Source organism: Carassius auratus, chromosome 31, assembly GCF_003368295.1.
Source record: "Carassius auratus strain Wakin chromosome 31, ASM336829v1, whole genome shotgun sequence".
NCBI lineage: Eukaryota > Metazoa > Chordata > Actinopteri > Cypriniformes > Cyprinidae > Carassius > Carassius auratus.
Window position 1 is genome coordinate 8,418,865 of NC_039273.1, and position 18,876 is coordinate 8,437,740.

Sequence of the window (18,876 nt, forward strand, 5' to 3'; positions counted from 1 at the left end):
ATTTGTGTAATTTCTGTAATTGAGTGCTCATGTCCTTCCCCAGCTGGCACTATTTTAGAAATGTGTTGACTTTGAGAATTTCTCCTGACCCTGGTATGCAGCGCGTGCGTCCACAGAGAAACACTGACGCAGATCAGGACTCGGGCATTCAAGTGATGGAGTGTGATAAGGCCTTTTGGGGCATACTAATAAGTCATTCTGAGGTGGAAATTCAAAACATGAGCTGCATGCAACCTCTCAAATGCTACCAAAGATAAACACGATTCAGCGATAACGGTGTTGGCTGATATTTTGCATCAATTAGTCAAATATTTTTGTGCTAATGTACTTGATAAAAGAGATCTGCTGAGTAATATTAGTATCTACATGCAGAATTGCATTTAGTTTCAGGAAATTGTGTATTTTTCTCTCTTTTACAAAAAAGATTTTGCTCTATATTCCCATTATAAGTTGTTTTATTTTACTGCACTAAAATTAGCTTTGTTTATCATAAATGGTCCTTTAATAAAAAGAAAAGATTACATTCAAGAAGGCACACTGAAAAGGAACTTACTGTTTTGCAATAGAGCACAAGGACCCCTAGTGGACGTCGTGGGTAAGTCAGTGTGGGAGAACCATTGAGAAGATGTATAAGTGCTTGATATCGTGAAGCGCTCCATTCAGTGTGAGCTGAGTGAGAGCACAGGAGCTTCTCCACCTCTAGGACTCTCCTTTACACCTACTCTGCCAGCAGCTGGAAAGCCTGCTGAAATGGATAATAAATGTAAGTACTTGCACATTCAAAATTATATTTACAATGTAAAAATATATATATTTGAATTTTTTTAAATTAATTAGTTATGTTATAACGACTGGATAACTGCATCTTTAATGCATCTATTTGATTTAAAATTAATTAAAAAAAAACATGCTTAATCTCTATTTATTAAATATAGGGCTAAATGTGACTGATTACCAAAAACTAAATAAAAAAAAACCATGCTTCTTATGTTTATATAGTTCACAGTAAAGGTTAAAAACAACTGAGGGATCACCATCAAGTAGCAACAGACTTTCCCTGTTCTTGGAGATCCTTGTCGTGCCATCTCAGTTAAAGGGTTGCCTATGTACTGGCTGATTATGCCCGAGGAAAGCTAATCAGTTCTCTGACATTTGTGGAGAAGTAGGCCTGCGCTTTTTGGCACCATGGAGGATATGTTAAAGGATCAAGACTTTTGGTCCTTCAATGAGTCATTTAGAAACTCCAGCTTCAACAATGAAACTTATGGCGTGAACCAGACGGTGAACCCGCTGAAGCGGAACGAAGAGGTGGCAAAAGTGGAAGTCACTGTGTTGGCCTTGGTGCTCTTCTTGGCACTCGCTGGTAACCTTTGCGTCCTTGTTGCAATCCACACGGCCAAGCACAGCCAATCTCGCATGTATTACTTCATGAAGCACCTCAGCATTGCAGATCTGGTCGTGGCTGTCTTCCAGGTACTCCCTCAACTCATCTGGGACATCACGTTTCGCTTTTATGGCCCAGACATCCTGTGCAGGTTGGTGAAATATCTTCAGACCGTTGGGATGTTCGCCTCCACGTACATGCTGGTGCTGATGTCCATAGACAGATGTATGGCGATCTGCCAGCCCCTTCGTTCTTTGCACAAGCGAAAGGACCGCTGTTACGTGATTTGCTCTTGGGCACTAAGCTTACTTTTCAGCATCCCACAGGTTTATATATTTTCCTTAAGGGAGGTGGGTTCAGGAGTATATGATTGCTGGGGAGATTTCGTGCAGCCGTGGGGAGCGAAGGCATACATTACATGGATTAGTCTGACTATATACATCATACCAGTGGGCATTCTGAGCATCTGCTACGGACTGATAAGTTTCAAAATATGGCAAAACTTTAAAAGGAAGACGAAGAAGGAGCAGTGTATCACCCTCACATCCAAGGCATCGAAAGGCAGCGCGCTCACGCGGGTCAGCAGTGTCAAACTCATTTCCAAGGCCAAAATCACCACCGTTAAAATGACCTTTGTTATCGTACTGGCTTATATAGTGTGCTGGACTCCGTTTTTCTCTGTACAGATGTGGTCAGCATGGGATCCCGAAGCACCAAGGGAAGGTGAGTTTCTTTTAAAAGCTTGATTAGTATTTTACATGCCATTCGAAACGAATACTGAGCATGGGGGTGACTGTTTTCTTTAGTGTAGTTTGTGGCATCCACGAGGAAAGGGTTAATAATTTGTTGGGGATTATTGATTCCATTAATATTTTGGTGGCAGTTACAAAAAGGTTTTCAAATTTTTGTATGATTGCAGAAAAAAAAAGTTTTTATTGAATATTGATAGAGCAACAGATTTTGTAAATTTAGTTTTTTGTTTTATTTTGTAAAAAATAAATCATAAGCGGTATGGTTTGTTTAAAAATCTTATATTTTACATGACCAGTTAAACCTTTTACACCACACATGGAGTAAATCTATTTATACAAATACATTAATATTGGTTCAAAACAATAACTTTAGCCAAGTTTGTACTATTTTCCGATTATTTTATATAAATAAAATAATATTTTAGTTCAATAAATATACTGTTATATTATTTTTTTTTCAAAAACAGAGGAAAATAAATAAATAAAGATTCTGAAAGCATTGAAGGAGATCCTGCCCCTAATTTAACAACAAATTAAATTTTGTTATATGATTAAAATCATATGATATTATAATATGAAGATTTCATTATTAAAATGGTGGTTATCTCTAAGATAGGCACCCAGTCTAATTTATGATATTTACCATCTGAATCTAACCATGTTATGTCAACAAATGGAAAAGCCAGCCAAGCCAGTGTTTAAAAAAAAAAAACTTATAAGGGTTATCTAAATTATTAAACAACAAGTGTTGTTTTATAATCTGAATATTGGTGATATTGTTTAAAATATGCAACCTTTTTAACGGAAAGAGCATTAACAATAATAATAATAATAGCAAAAATGTTAACTTTTTTTTACATTTTCATAAAACCATGAAAACTATGTTTACATACAACTAGACCTAAATCACGGACAATTTAAATAAAATAAAAAAAGGTCCTGAATATTAAAAAAAAAAAGTATCAGTCAAAAAAACAAAAAAACAAACAAAAAGAAAACCCGGTTCAAATAAAGAACTTTCTAAAATATTTTTTGATAGCCTTCTTATTCTGAAACTTATTGTATATTAATATACCTCTCTTATTAAACAAAATATCCTAAAGGATATCCTATACAGTAGACAGCGGTTTGTAGGCCATCTCAGAAGACTGTGGAGAGTTCATCCAGAAGTTTAATTTGAAATTAATGAGGAAGTTATGTAACTTTAAAGAGGCTTACTATTTTCTTCCATCAATCAAACCTCAAACATGAAATCTGAAGCCTGTGTATTTGAAATAAATAGGTTCTACTGTCACCTCAGCAGGATGTTGTTCATGTAGTGTTTTCAGCCCTGTATACTGATGTCACAATGCTTCCCGTGTCTTTCTGTTCTTTTATTTTCAGCTAACATATGGAAAGCTTTTTGCATGCTCGAAAAGTATAGGCTACAGTTAAAAATACAATTATCAGATAAGATTTGAACACATTCAAAAAGGTAGCCTAATCAGTTTCAGAATCATGTGAGATGGTTTCTGACATTGTGTTCTTTCAAAGACTCAAAGAAGCTGGTTTTGATTTATTGTAATTCTTCAATTAAGAAGGTTTTGCCAGTACAGAACTAGGATTGCTGTGATGGACTTCTTACTTTTAAATCGCTACAGATGTAGTCCGCTAAAAACGGCGGAGCCATAAAGACCAGCCTCAGGGAAACATTAATTTTCAGCAGAGCTGCAACAATTAAATCATGACCGTCTGCAGTATGAGAAATCACCAGCCCAAACAAACCCAGGGAGAATTGATGATAAATAACTGTTGTTTTGAATATGTAAAAGAATTATATAACTTAGACATGAATATTACATATGATGAAATCATGTGCTCGAGAAATTCTTTTGCAAATATTCATTTTATTTTAACATGCACACAAAAGTCCAGGTTTTCAGTAGACACGAGACATTCAGAAACCCTTAAACTCAAAAATCAGCTTACTAGAATGTTAAGGGTACTGCATGGCTACTCTTGTATGTTTGGGAAAAAAAATGTCAGTAAACAGTGTTCTTGCCATGAGTTTTACTATGTTTGTCTTGTGGCAATAAAAATAAATAAGGTAAGGTCACAAGTTGCACACTTCAGAGACAAAGATTAAATATTATCATTATTTTCAAGGGAAAGACCGTGTTTGCTACTTGCTCGTTTCATGACCTCCACCATACAAAATATCCACACATCATGGGAAGTTCAGCAAAACATCCATTCAGTCTAAATATTAGGACAACACTGAACAGATTTATGCATCAACAGTGACTGACACAGCCATAATGGAATGCAGTCACTAGACATTTCTCAGAATATGTGAAAGAAGAGCTGTTACTTTTGGCTGAGACCAAGGGATGAGTTTTAAAACACTGATGATCTGATGTGCTCAAATCTCAGCTGCAGCTCTGATCCGATTAAATGACGGTGTCTTCCAATTGAACTTGTGTATGGTTGCTTTATTTTGAGACTAATGTTGCGTTTGGCAACGTCATCTCAAGTTTGGCCGCTAGTTTGGTCTAATCTCCAAGACACTTACTGTACTTTACAATAAAAAACAGCTTTCCACTAAGCATTTCTCATTTTTTTGAACATTAAAAATCTTTGCAGATATGTCCAAACCAGATAAAAATGTTGCCAAATAACACTCACTGAATTGTAGTGCTCCTAAAATGAAGTTGCAAGGACATTTTATCTTTAAATCTGTTCAATTTAAATATACTTACAGTCACAGAACAATTCAAATAAATGCTGTGATTTAAAATTTCTAAAAGGCATTCCATCAAAGAATCCAAAAAAATAAAAAAATTCCACAAAATATTAAAATAAACATACCCACTTTTGAACGGTAGTGTATTTTAATACTTTAATTAATTAAAAAAAAAAAAAAAAAAAAAAATCTTCTAGTTAGCATATAAAATGTTCTGTGAATCTTACTTTTAGTGTGCTGAATATCTAAAGCACTTTTTATCTTCTGGAGCCTGGAAACTCTTTTTCAGAGCTTCATATTAAAGAATCTTCTCATTCATTCTCTCTCAGTTCATTGATCCATCCGCCGATGGTACAGAGATGTGCTTGCCCAGTTTTCTCTGATGCCTATGAGCTCAGCACAAATAGGAGGTAGCAAACAGAAAAGCAATACACTTGACCGAAGCCCCATCTGGGTTTGTGGCTAACTCCTTCATTTCTAAATTCAATTTCCTTTTCTCTGAGAGACTACGGAATCAAACGCACAAATGGTTGTTTGTTGAATGAGAATTAGTTCTTGACCTCTGTTGGCAGGCACACAAATGCACAAGAATGTCATAGTTTAGAGATTTTTTTCCAGGTTTTCTGTGCATTTTGAATTGCAGGTTTTCAATTTGTTTTTGTTTTTTCATGTCTGCATCCCTGAACAGTAAAGAACAGTAATATTGTGAAATAATATTATAGTTTAAAATAAGTTTTATCCATTTCATTATCTTTCAAAGTGTAAATTATTCCTGTGATTCTCAGTGGTGGACAGTAACGGAGTAGCTTTACTTCGTTACTGTACTTAAGTACATTTTTCAAGTATCTGTACTTTACTGGAGTAGTTTTATTTTGAGCAACTTTTACTTTTACTTCACTACATTCCAAAGCATAAAATCGTACTTTTTACTTCACTACATTTCATAAAACATATCGTTACTCCCTATAATATCACGTGCTCCGACACGCAGAAGCGGTGTCTGATTCATCATGAACGAACTGAATCTTTTCAAAATAAACTTTTAAATCGGATCGCGAATCACACCAAACGATTCGTTTACGAATTAGAATGATTCGATTGCAGCTGTTCTGGAGTCGACCACTCACTGATTCAAATGAACCGTTTAGTGCGAGTCACCAGAAGTAAGAACCGGCAGATCTTGTGAGCGTGCGTGCGTCTGACGTTGCTAAAAGTAAGTTATTAATGTCGAAATTTTGGATTAATTATTGTAACTGAAAATCATATTTAGGTCAAAACTGTCAGTTGTTTGGAAACTAAATCCGTTGTAAAGAGTGATCTATTTAAGCCCACTGAAATGCTCGAGTGCAGACGATGCAGACACATCAATTCTAGGTAAAAAACAAAAACAACAAAAAACCCATAAAATAACACAGATTAAATACAATAACTCGTGCACGTTCAAATTCACCGCTGCCGTAATGTTAACAGTTTTATTAAAATGTCCTTACGTCTGTTTTTATATTGTTTATCGACAGTAACGTTATACATATGTATATTGTTTGGATTAACTAGACGAGTAGACAGACATGAATGTTCATCGTACTGAAAATAAGTAAATATTGTTAGCTGATGCTAACTGTCTAGCTAACAAGCTTGTTGGTGCTAAGTTGATGTAATTTTTATAAATAATGTCCAAATATTTTTATTCAGCCACCTATATATATATATATATATATATATATATATATATATATATATATATATATATATATATATATATAATATAGTTTACATCTGGTTAGAAAAGAAAGGATGTGATGTTCAGAACATGGTAACTACAGTAATTATCAGTGGGAAGAGATGCACCCCGTTTGGCCAGGGGTGTTTTTAAACCACAGACAAGATTTGAGAAGGAAAAAATAATTATCTTTATTTACATTTTTTTTTAAATTTTTTTCCGTAAAATGTTCTTCCTAACTTCAGGCCTTATTATCATGTCATATATACAGTACAGACCAAAGGTTTGTACACACCTTCTCATTTAAAGAGTTTTCTTTATTTTCATGACTATGAAAATAGTAGATTCATGCTGAAGGCATCAAAACTATGAATTAACACATGTGGAATTATATATGGAATTATATACATTTCAAAAAAGTGTGAAACAACTGAAAATATGTCATATTGCAGGTTCTTCAAAGTAGCCACCTTTTGCTTTGATTCCTGCTTTGCACACTCTTGGCATTCTCTTGATGAGCTTCAAGAGGTAGTCACCTGAAATGGTCTTCCATTTTCTTGAAGGAGTTCCCAGAGAGATGCTTAGCACTTGTTGGTTCTTTTGCCTTCAGTCTGCGGTCCAGCTCACCCCTAAACCATCTCGATTGGGTTCAGGTCCAGTGACTGTGGAGGCCAGGTCATCACTCTCCTTCTTGGTCAAATAGCCCTTGATGCCTTGAGTGAGACTCTACAATTTTCATAGTCATGAAAATAAAGAAAACTCTTTGTATGAGAAGGTGTGTCCAAACTTTTGGTCTTTACTGTAATTTTGATATTCTGTAAAACAACAAACTTTAAAATACTTTGTTCTTACTGGTGAAAATCAGATGGTCATCTCTTTTCTCTCAGGTACATCACAGTGTAAGCTTCACAGTGAACATTACTCTCGTCAGCGTAGTCCATATCAACAACAAAAATATATCTTGACTCCATATAGTGGTTATTTTGAAAAAATCCAACACTCAAAAAAAAAAGTTGTTGAACGAACTTAAAAAAATTTGAGTAAACTTTTCCACGAAATTTAATTACATTTTCCAAACAATATCGAATTAGTTTGAAATGATTTGTAGTAATCTTGTTGTACAAACTTAAATTATTTTAGTCAAGACAACAAAAAGAAAATTGGTCCATTCTACTAGATAAAGTTTTGCCATGCCTAATAGAGAAAGTTGTGTCAGGTTAACTACTCTGAATTTTGTCATGCCTACTATATAAAATAATGCCATGTTAACTACATTCAATTTGGTCATGTCTACTATATCTAACAATGCAATGTCAACTACAAACATTTTTGTCCTACCTACTAGAAAAAATTTAAATCATTACACTTATCTAACTTGATTCTACAGTTACTTCCAAATGAAAGTGAAATACATGTTCTATTACATTAAAACCTATTTACTGTATACCTATAGTCAACTCCTGTGAAGAACGTCAATATGTTAAAAGTCAGTCCATTTAGTAAAAATCTGTATTTAAAACATGAGCACATTTAACCTTGAGTGTCTTCTTAAAACTGCAAATATGGCAATTAAACATGCTCACTAAGTTAAGAAATGACAATGCAAATAAAACATGAGCATATAAGAATATAATAAAATGTTATTTTATTTTGTTTTCTTAAACATGAGATTAAATGTGATTGAGAGACTTAATCACCTCTGCTCATCATGCAAAAATTCAGATACAACAAAAACACATGAGCATACAAGGAAATACATGAACAATACATGAACAAACAATGAACAATACATTACTGTATTTATTAATCTTTGTTAATCTTAATGAAAATACAGTAATTCATTGTTAGTTCATGCTAATTCACAGTGTATTAACTAATGTTAACAAGCACAACTTTTGATTTGAATAATGCATTAGTAAATGTTGAAATTAACAAACTAAGATTCATAAATGCTGTAGAAGGATTGTTCTTGCTTAGATCATGTTAACTAATGCAGTTAACTAACATTAACTGATGGACCATTATTATAAAATGCTACCGATACTTATTTCAAATCAATATTACTTAACTTTAACCAAAACTGGGCACAATTAAAACAACTGCTGACAACACACCCTTCCCTCATTCTCTGATAGATATATATATATATATATATATATATATATATATATATATATATATATTTTGCTCTTTAAAGTGTGACGTGACATACAGCCAAGTATGGTGACCCATACTCAGAATTCGTGCTCTGCTTTTAACCCATCCAAGGTGCACACACACACACACACACACGGAGCAGTGGGCATCATTTATGCTGCGGCGCCCGGGGAGCAGTTTGGGGTTCGATGCCTTGCTCAAGGGCACCTAAGTCGTGGTATTGAAGGTGGAGAGAGAGCTGTTCATGCACTCCCCCCACCCACAATTCCTGCCGGCCCGGGACTCGAACTCAAAACCTTTCGATTGGGAGTCCGACTCTCTAACCATTAGGCCACGACTACCCCGTGAAGCCTGGAATTAAACTGCTGTTTTTCATCAGGCCCAAAGTTTATTTTCCATTTCAGTCACTAATTAAAGGGATAGTTCACTTTCAAATTAAATTAGGTATGTTTTAGCTCAACTTAAGGGCATCCAAGATGTAGGTGTCTTTTGTTTTCGAAGTAGTTTACATTTTTATATTTTTAGGTCAAACCGTTCTTGTCTGTGTCTCACATAATGGAGGTCTATGGTCATCACCTCAAAGAGCATTCACAGAGGAGTCCAAATTAAACAATTCCCCATCGTATGTACACATTGATGACCTAAGACACAAAACGAGCGGTTTGTGTAAGAAAATTAACAGTATTTATTTTGGTTTTATCTCCTGTACACAACCACGTCCAACTGATCTGAGTGTGCGAGTGCTTCTGGCAAGCACGGAAAGCGCCGGAAGCGATCTCTCACGCGTGTACGTCACTCATTGTTTATTGTTTACCACACAATACACCACCAATCTGCACTGTCTGAAATATAATGCAGTAACTGTAATTATTTGTTTATAATGCACCCTATAATCGTTGCAATTACAATAAACACAACACATTACTCACTCTATTGACAGCGTGCCATTGGGTCCCTCTGGCATTGGACGTCGCCTCCAGTTTATACATGGCAAACTAAATGCAACGTGCAAAATGCTGCGGCTCAACAGCGGAGGAAACTCAGGATCTTCAGTCAGGCTGGTGTGTGATACGATAATGTCCTTGTTGTCGTCTTGTAGTTGTTCCATTCGTGACAACATATGTTCTCCAGTTCTGTTGGCATCTCACAACACTTGCTACTAAAACACCACCAATTTTTAAGAGATCTCGGTCTCTGAGGTTTGAAGACGTGCTGCCGCAGCGGATGATTCCATGATCGCTCCCGAGTACTTGATCTGTGTATTCTGGTTCAAATAAATATGGCTGTGACAAATTCAACGTTGTCTGTTGATATATTGAAATCGTCTTCCATTGCAATTTCCTGTACGTATAAATATGTTTAAATCTTCACAGTGTAAGTTAACACTTCGGAAATCTCTGTGTAAACCATAGACAGTAAGTGTAAACAATGAGTGTGCTTTCCGTGCTTGCGCAGACTAAGCCAGAGCGCGCACACGTCACACATCAGGAAGCACTCGCGCCCTCACATCAGTTGGACGTGGTTGTGTACAGGAGGTAAAAACGATATAAATACTGTTCTTTTTCTTACACAAACCGCTCGTTTCGTGTCTTGGGTCATCAATGTGTACTTACGGTGGGGAATTGTTTAATTTTGACTCCTCTGTGCATGCTCTTTGAGGTGGTGACCATAGACATCCATTATATGGGTCACAGACAAGAACAGTTTGACCTAAAAATATCAAAATGGGAAATACTGCGGAACATTTTGGATGTTCTTGAGGTAAGCTAAAACATACCAAAATTTAATTTGAAAGTGAACTATCCCTTTAAGTTTTGGTTCCTTGCCACTGCCACCTTTGGCGAATGTGGATGCTTGACTGATTGCATAGACACTATTGGAAGAGAGTTGAACTGGATGATGACATCACTGAATAATCAATGAACTGACTTTTTCTTAAAAAAAACAAAACAAAAACTGTCTGTTTGTTATTGTCCTCATGCATTATCGACAAACTATTTTCCTGTTTAATTATGCTGCTTTGACAATGTGTATTGTGTAAAGTACTACATAAATAAAGGTGAATCGAACTGACTATTAAGAACTGTGCTTATCAAACAGGATGATATCACGTAAACCTAAACCAGTGGCTGTGTGGAGTACAAAGGTTTAAAGAGAAGTTAACATCAGTCATTTAATTCATATCGGAGCTTTACAATTTACTCAATATTTTAAAATTAAAAAATTTTTTTACATTAACTCTTTACCCATCAGCAGTTTTTGACTCTATACTCACCAAATACTCCATCATATTCATCTCCATTCAGGTAGATGCATAGATCATTGAGAATGCACTCTTGCTTGGTCTCCATCAGTGTTAATTTCGTTGACGAAGACTATGACGAAAAATATTCGTCAACTAACCTTTTTCACGGACGAAAACTAAATAAAAACTAAATAAAAAGTCAGATATGATGAAGAAAAACGTGACGAAATATAACTGACACTTTAGTCAACGAATAAAAATGAGACGAAAATATATGGGAGGGACGAATGGAGAAGAGATCCAATCAGAGCGAATCTTTGAGGGTAGGTTGATCTATGCAGAAGCAGCCGAGCCATTTTAAAAAGCTGCGGCAAATGCAAGCGCAACAGCTAAACAAAGCAGCAGTTACACAGAAAAGAGAACAAAGATGAGTTTGCAGAAATTCGCACAGTTTCGAGGACGTTTTCATAACAATTTAGTTGTTTACACAGGGAACTACACTGCGACCTTTTGAAATGCCATTGCGACCCAAATTTTTTATGGGGTCGTAAATGTATCACTGATTATTTTTGTACCTACTTATGTGTAATGCTATGTTTTAATATGAGCATTTATTAAAACAGAAATGTGTATTTTAAGAATACGTTTTATAACATGCTCCGAGCATTCAACACATCAAGTTGGCTTCAGCCCCGCGATGCGGGAAAGTTGAACTGAGCAGAGCAGCTGGTTACTCACGCAACACTGAACCGAGCTCTCCTTCAGGACGTTTGCGTCCTCCTGCACCTGAACGAAAATACAAATCGCATTTTAAATAAACATAAGAAAAAGAGCGAAAAGCAAAAGAGCTCAATTCAGCAGCGCGGTGTTCTGGTGTTCAGGGAGCAAGCAGATACGCGTCTCAAAGTCTTCTTGCTTTTGTACCGACAAGAAATACATACTAAATATGTCGAAATACCCGTCTTGGAAAGTGTGTTCGAAAAAGTCTGTAGTTATGTCTTCAGTGAAACTAAAGAGTTGGAAAGAAATCGGATGCGTATCTTTATAATGGATGCATTTGTCTCTTAAAGTGACCGCGCCTAATTTACTAGCTCTGCTGTCAGTGTCTTTAATGTATGAAAATGAAAGTAAATCACTCACTGCTCTTGATTGAATTACTTTGTAGTTTTAACAAGAATTTATCCAAAGTCAATCCAAAAATCAGATAGAATAGATTATATTGTTTTACTAGTGACTAAAAAATACAAAAATAAAAATAAAATAAAATTATTAGGGACCTGAGCATGTTTTGCTTAAGTGTTTCTTTCTTTAATTGCTAATGCAACCTTTTCACACCACAGACTGAACCAAATTAAGCATTGCATCCGACATTATCGAGATGAATTTGTTGTTCTGACACAGTTTAACCCTGAGTTATTGTCATATTTTATTACCAATTTCTAAACTACAGCAGATAAACTGTGATATTGTAAGAAACGTTGAAGGTGTCTGAATACATTTTGGTTTGATTGTGTATTTTATTTTACAGTGATGACTATGCAGTGCTATTTTAAATGAACAAAAACAAATTTAAAAAAATGTAAACTTTGTGTAAATAGCACAAATAAAGAAACAGAATGAACATACAATACAAAAATAATATAGGTGGTTGTCTATTTCAATAATACTGTACTTCATCTTGAAAGAATGTCATATGCATTGCATATCATTCAGGACGAATGCATATCTTTTTCAGAGAGCATGTATATTTTTCATTGAGAGCAGGCCTTATTTTTATTTTATAAATACCATTCCATAAAAGACTGATGGAAACATTTAGTCAAGTCAACTAAGTTGACTTTGTTCTACTAAAAAAAACTAGACTAAGACTAAAAGACTTAAGACTAGACTAAGACTAAAACTCTTATGATATTTAGTCGACTAAAACTAGACTAAGACTAAAACATTTCAGATGACTAAAATGTGACTAAAACTAAATGGTGTGTTATTCAAAAGACTAAGACTAAGACTAAATCCGAATTTGCTGTCAAAATTAACACTGGTCTCCATGGTGGCACTGTAAGAAAACAGACAAAACATTTTTTTAAGTTCCGATATTCATACATTTGACACCCTTCAATACACATCTCTGAGCCATTATGCATTACAGAGCACTATATCAATAGCTTGTATTAAAAAGCAATATATAAAAAATTAAAAATAAATTAAAAAGAAAATTGAAGAAAAAAAAAATACTACCTGAGACACTGGCACCATCACATCTTGAATCTTTTTTCTAAACACTCCACCCTTTTTGGTAAACACTTTTAGCAGATCATCAGAGAACAGATCCAGTTTGGACATGAATTTTGAAGTGTAAAGGAAGGGTTGTGATCCGATGAAATTCATAATTTATCTGAAGACATAAGTTACAGAGGTCTTGTTTATGGGCAATTCAGCAAAGACAAAAAAGGTTAAAGTGCTACAAAGAAAACTAAATATTTAGTACAGGGTCAGGGTGACAACTTATTTATGACAGAAATCATTTTCGATTATTCCTCTTGATATATTAATCGCACGTAACAGAATAACATTAACTTAAACAAACAAGCGCTTGGAGAAACAAAACGTTATTAGCTGCCTACACAGACATAATGTTGGTCCATGACCATAATCTAGCTAGCAGAAGAAATGCAAAAACTCCACTTACAATTACTGAAGCAGCGAAATGTAATACTTACGTCGCTAAAACACTATTTGTTGTTTCAGACGAGAGACTCCGTGAACGCGGTGAATTCAGTCACGAGCACGTGAACTTAACAAGCGTGACTAATCTAAAGCCTTCGATTGGCTGCTGTGCGCTTTGATTGGCATCTCAATCGTTTTAACAATGACGAGCAATAAATTAAATATAGATGAGGAAGACCTAAAATATACATTTGAAACTTTGTCACCCTAACAACAGCTGAATGCAGAGTAAGAATTTAAAATCCTAGGGGACAATTTGGCCATTTCTAATTATCGGGCGTGTCTTATGGCCCTGGTTTTATACATTAATTAATGGTACTGAAGGGTTTTCTGTTCTCTCTTGTTATGCGATGCTTCATTTTAACGTTATTTGATACTTTTAGTAAAAAAAGAAAAAAAGAAAGTCTGCACCACGTGCTGAATCCAGAAACCTAACATCGGCTACAAAAGACACACTTAAGAGCTATTTTCATACAGTGCTTATAGAAAAATAACTTTCTGGTATGCAACAAGATATTAAGAAAGCATATTTTAATTAGTTTGTTAATTAAATAAAATTAGATGGACGGTGATAGATAAGAAAAAAAAAAGGCCACTTACCCATCTCACATGTTCGCTGCTGAACAATCCATCTGCATCCGTTTCCGTTGATGACGTGCATCCGGTTAAGACGAACAAAAAATATTCTTGTTGACTCAATTTAAAAAAATGTTGTAAACCTAATTTTTTGAAAATTACATTGTTCATGTAAAATATAATTAAGTTGACACCATTTTTACAAAGAGTTATGTTGTATGTGCTCATTTTAATTAATTAAATTGAACAAAGAGCAAAAATCATTTTTTTGAGTGAAGGTATTTTGAGCAGTAGGATTATAAAAAGAATATGTGCTAATATAAAATTAAATTAAGTAGCCTATATAAAATTGCAAACATCTATCTTGCAGTACTTTTTTACTTAAGTACATAAAAACTCGAGTACTTTTGTACTTTCACTTGAGTAAAATTGAAAAAGGAGTACTTTTACTTTTACTGGAGTAATATTTTACCATATGTATCTGTACTTTTACTCAAGTACTTGATTTGTGTACTTCGTCCACCACTGGTGATTCTAAAACTGAATTTTTCAGCAACCATTACTCCAGTCTTCAGTGTCACATGATCAGCTGTGCTGCTCAATATTTTTGTGGGAACTATGCTAAAATCTTTATAACATTATACATGTCTTTACTGTCTCTTTTGATCTATATAATGTGTCCATGCTGAATAAAAATATTAATCTATTTTAAATAAATAAATAGATAAATCTTATGACCCCACACTTTTGAATAATAGGGTGTACTGTTTCTGCCACCATTTTATAAAATCTCTAAGGATTAAAGTTTTTTTTTTTTCATGCCTGAGATCGTTCCCAGCATGATTACCAATCACAGTGGAAGCAAAGCGAGTTCACCTCAGTCAATCAGCACCTACTTTCTGGCTTAACAGATCTTTCAGCATTGTTATGAGCTAGCAAACAATGCGTTTTTTATTCCGTCTAAATTTGTCTTGTTTGTAAAAGAGCTTAAAGAAGCTCAGTGACAGATTCTTCTGATTACACCACAGTCCACCAACACTGTTAACATAATAAAAAAGTTCTCTCACATCATGTTTCTCATACCAATTTATTTTTTGATGCAGCATAGTGTATGCATAGATCGTAGGGAGTGATAAGGCATATGGCAGAGCTTGGGACACTGTTAAATGAAGCTTTTCTTTTTTCCCCGTTTCTAGACTTGTAAAGATAAACAGCCTAGTGACACCCCTTATGAAACAAAAATATATTGCAGTATATTGAAAAATATTATGTAATATATTAGGCGTATATTCTTATATATATTTATTTTTTCCAATATATTGCAATATATTGAAAGTGGCAATCAATTGTATATTTTGCAATATATTATATAATATATGTATCATCAATATATTATTAAATGTATTCAAATATATAAAAATTAGAAAATAAAAAGGGAAAATAATATATTACAATATATCACAATATATTTTAAGAAATATATTGGTAAATATATTTTCCTTTCGTTAGGGACAGACCCTTATCAATACACTGTAGTCAAAATAAATCACTTGCTTCACAAATGACTGTTGAATTAGCTTGTCATGTCTGCCTAATAATATGTTTTCATCTTCCCCAGAACTGCAGTTGTAGATTTAAATTTGACCTGCACTAATATCAGATACACTATGAGGAAATGTTAAGTGTGAAGTTAAATAAAGGACACTACCTTAAAAATAATGCTGAAGAATTTACTTTTACTAGCAATTTCTGAGTAAAAAAATTTAATTTCACAAATAATTACAAAGAAACAGCAAGGAACACATTAAATTAAACTTGAAATTTAGAAGACTGAAATAGTGTTTTCTTGTAAACTGTTCTCTAATAATTGTTCTATAAAAAAACACCTTTCATATCAAATATTGCTATTTGATCATATCAAGTAAATATCACTCTTATAGAATCAAGATCACATGCAGATATTTTAGTTTTACCTTTGTGCCTAAAATAAAAATTAAAAAATGTATTTTAATATAATTGAACCATACTCATACACTATTAAAACATTTTTTTTAGGATGTTTTAAAAGAAAATACATTTTGAATATTTCAATTATATAATTTCACATAATTCACCTGTTTGTAATTGTTTGTGAAATTTACTAGGAATTTGAGTGAAGATTGAAAATTGTTTCGAAACCATTTTTATTTTCAATGTAAATTTTAAAGTTTTCAGAAATGTTGATTTGACCTGTGTCAGACACAGGATTATGAAAGCACTGACCATGCAGAATATTGAACAAGTTCAAACAAGACCACACGGTTGAAGTGCATTGTTCAATGCTCTTTTCATTGTGCATTTAAAGCTGTTTTCTTCTCTACAGCAATGCCCTTCATCATTTCCATGTTGCTGGCCAGTCTGAACAGCTGCTGTAACCCCTGGATCTACATGTTTTTTGCTGGCCATCTTTTCCATGACCTGAAGCAGAACCTGCTGTGCTGTTCCACTCTCTATCTGAAGTCCACTCAGTGCCACTGTGATCCGGAGCAGGATTCCCGTAAGAGCAACTCCTCCACCTACGTCATCAAAAGTACCAGCAGCCAGAGAAGTATCACCCAGACCTCTGTCACATAAACCGGACATACCTCAAAACCAGATTTTCACAACCAGATGAAGGACAGGAAAGCTCAAATATAAACCCATACAATACTGCAAATGTCACTATCAGTTTGCTTCTGCTGTGTTTTCGTTTGGGAAATATTTAGAATGTAATTTTATTTACTCCACTTCGTTTTCTTATCTCTGAGGACTTTGAGCAGCAGTAATCAATTCCTTACCTTTTTCTAGACATTACAGAAAGAACGTCATTCGATTCCAGACCATGTTTATGGGTCCATTTCCATTTAGTCACGCGTCATTTGAATTGCTATCTGATTGTGCACGTGCATTCGCTTTGGTGCACATAAACGTCTCTTGGTGGGCACCAAAATTGGCTGCACTTGATGTGGCTCATAAAAACAGGATGTGGCTGAATTATCTTTGACAATTGTGGTACTAAGATAACTGTAATGTGCCGTATTTTGTTTGGGGCTCACAAAACCGCCATGACACATATATGAGGAGCAGAGTTTGCATTTGTGGCCTCAACAACCAGATGGATTTACTCTTGGCTGAGTCTCAAAGCAAGAGATCGGATTTCTGTCATGCTTAAACGTCTTAGAGTTTCCAAGTGTAAATATCCCCAATATGATGTAAACATGCAAAAACCACTAAACCATAAAGGAATAGTTCACCCCAAAAATTGAAATTCATCATTTACTCATCCTCATGTCTCCCCTTTATGAAAAAAGCAGTGAAACGTGATATGGTTTCCACTACTTACTTTCAAAAATCAAGTTTGACTTACTTTGTAATGACGACGTCAGCAGGATTATATCATTTTATGGGTTAAAAGGAAGCAACTGTCCCTCACTACACAAAACAGTTCACATATGGAGGTTAACAACACACAGATGAAAACAAGATGTTGATGACATATGAAGTGTTTCTTCTGAAACCTATTGAGAAACATGGCCAGTTGCTCTTTTTAATGAACTTGACATGTCTAAAGAGAATACTTTTGTGTTGTTTGTTTTAAGAACACAAGCACTTTTCATTTTTGGCACATACTTGTTGTTGTTGTTATCACTGTTCTTTATAATTTCACATGTAATATTTAATGTCATGCCCAAAGGACCACATCTCTTTGCAAAATCTTTCTGCAATGCATCATGGTAATCAAATATGACAAACATCCCGTTTGTTTTCAAAAAGTCAAGGACTGATTGTTCACTCCTTCACTTGTATAGATGTTTGTCTAGTTAGAGAGAGTGCTTTTGTAATCAATTAGATTAAAGTGTTTATTACAGTTACACATGTTGCTTGAAATCGCTCTAAAACTTTGATTTCTGCCTGTTTGTTGCTTCCTCTTGATATCAAATATTCGAAAATATACTTGTTTACAAGAAATTTCACATAATTGTTTATGAGTGCTGCAAGATAAGAATGATAAAGAAAATGTTAAAGGCAGTATTAACAGCAGAAAATATTTATTTTATAAGGTTTAAATACACTATTCACTGAAATGCTTGTTACTTCCCATTTAAAAAGCTACTGATTTTTCCTCTTGGAAAATATACTGCCTATTTACATTCAATATGTGTACCTGTAGCTTTTATTTATTTAAATAAATTGTGTGTTGATATGTCTGACTGTGAGTAAATGTGTCGAAAAGTGGAATATAATAAGCCAACTAAAGTGAGGGGATGAAAGCAAACAGATCAAATTGCAAAGTCATAATATAATATTTTTGACAGCTGAACCATTTGGTATTTATTAAGGGAAAAGTGGGTTTTAGAAAAACATAAAAATGAAAAAATGAATGAAACATATTTAATTGTGAATTCATGAAATCAGTTTAAAGGTAAAACTTATTTCCAATGTCTTATTGAGTGTCAGATTTGGGGGCAAATAACAAAAACAGCAGAAAACTGTTTACCCTCATTTTAAACCCCACACTTCTAGGCCATATGTTAAGTTTTGGAACCTATAACGAACTTTTTAGAGGACATTTAC

General features: G+C 34.4%; 1 protein-coding gene across 1 annotated transcript; it reads left to right on the forward strand.

Annotated features, from left to right (window-relative positions):
* The first annotated feature begins 668 nt into the window (after positions 1-668).
* On the forward strand, positions 669-18,839 carry LOC113050450 (isotocin receptor-like). The gene is made up of 3 exons (XM_026213414.1): positions 669-763; positions 1,000-2,107; positions 16,646-18,839. Exons 2-3 carry the CDS (start codon positions 1,186-1,188, stop codon positions 16,894-16,896), a joined length of 1,173 nt encoding a protein of 390 aa, XP_026069199.1. The 5' UTR covers positions 669-763; positions 1,000-1,185; the 3' UTR covers positions 16,897-18,839.
* The last annotated feature ends 37 nt before the right edge of the window (positions 18,840-18,876 follow it).

What these genes read in the sequence shown, in the direction of transcription:
- LOC113050450 (XM_026213414.1), top strand. Translation starts at nt 1,186, where the DNA reads ATGGAGGATATGTTAAAGGATCAAGACTTTTGGTCCTTCAATGAGTCA. An exon ending in TCCCGAAGCACCAAGGGAAG is followed by an intron (nt 2,108 to 16,645) that starts GTGAGTTTCTTT and finishes TCTTCTCTACAG; the next exon opens with CAATGCCCTTCATCATTTCC.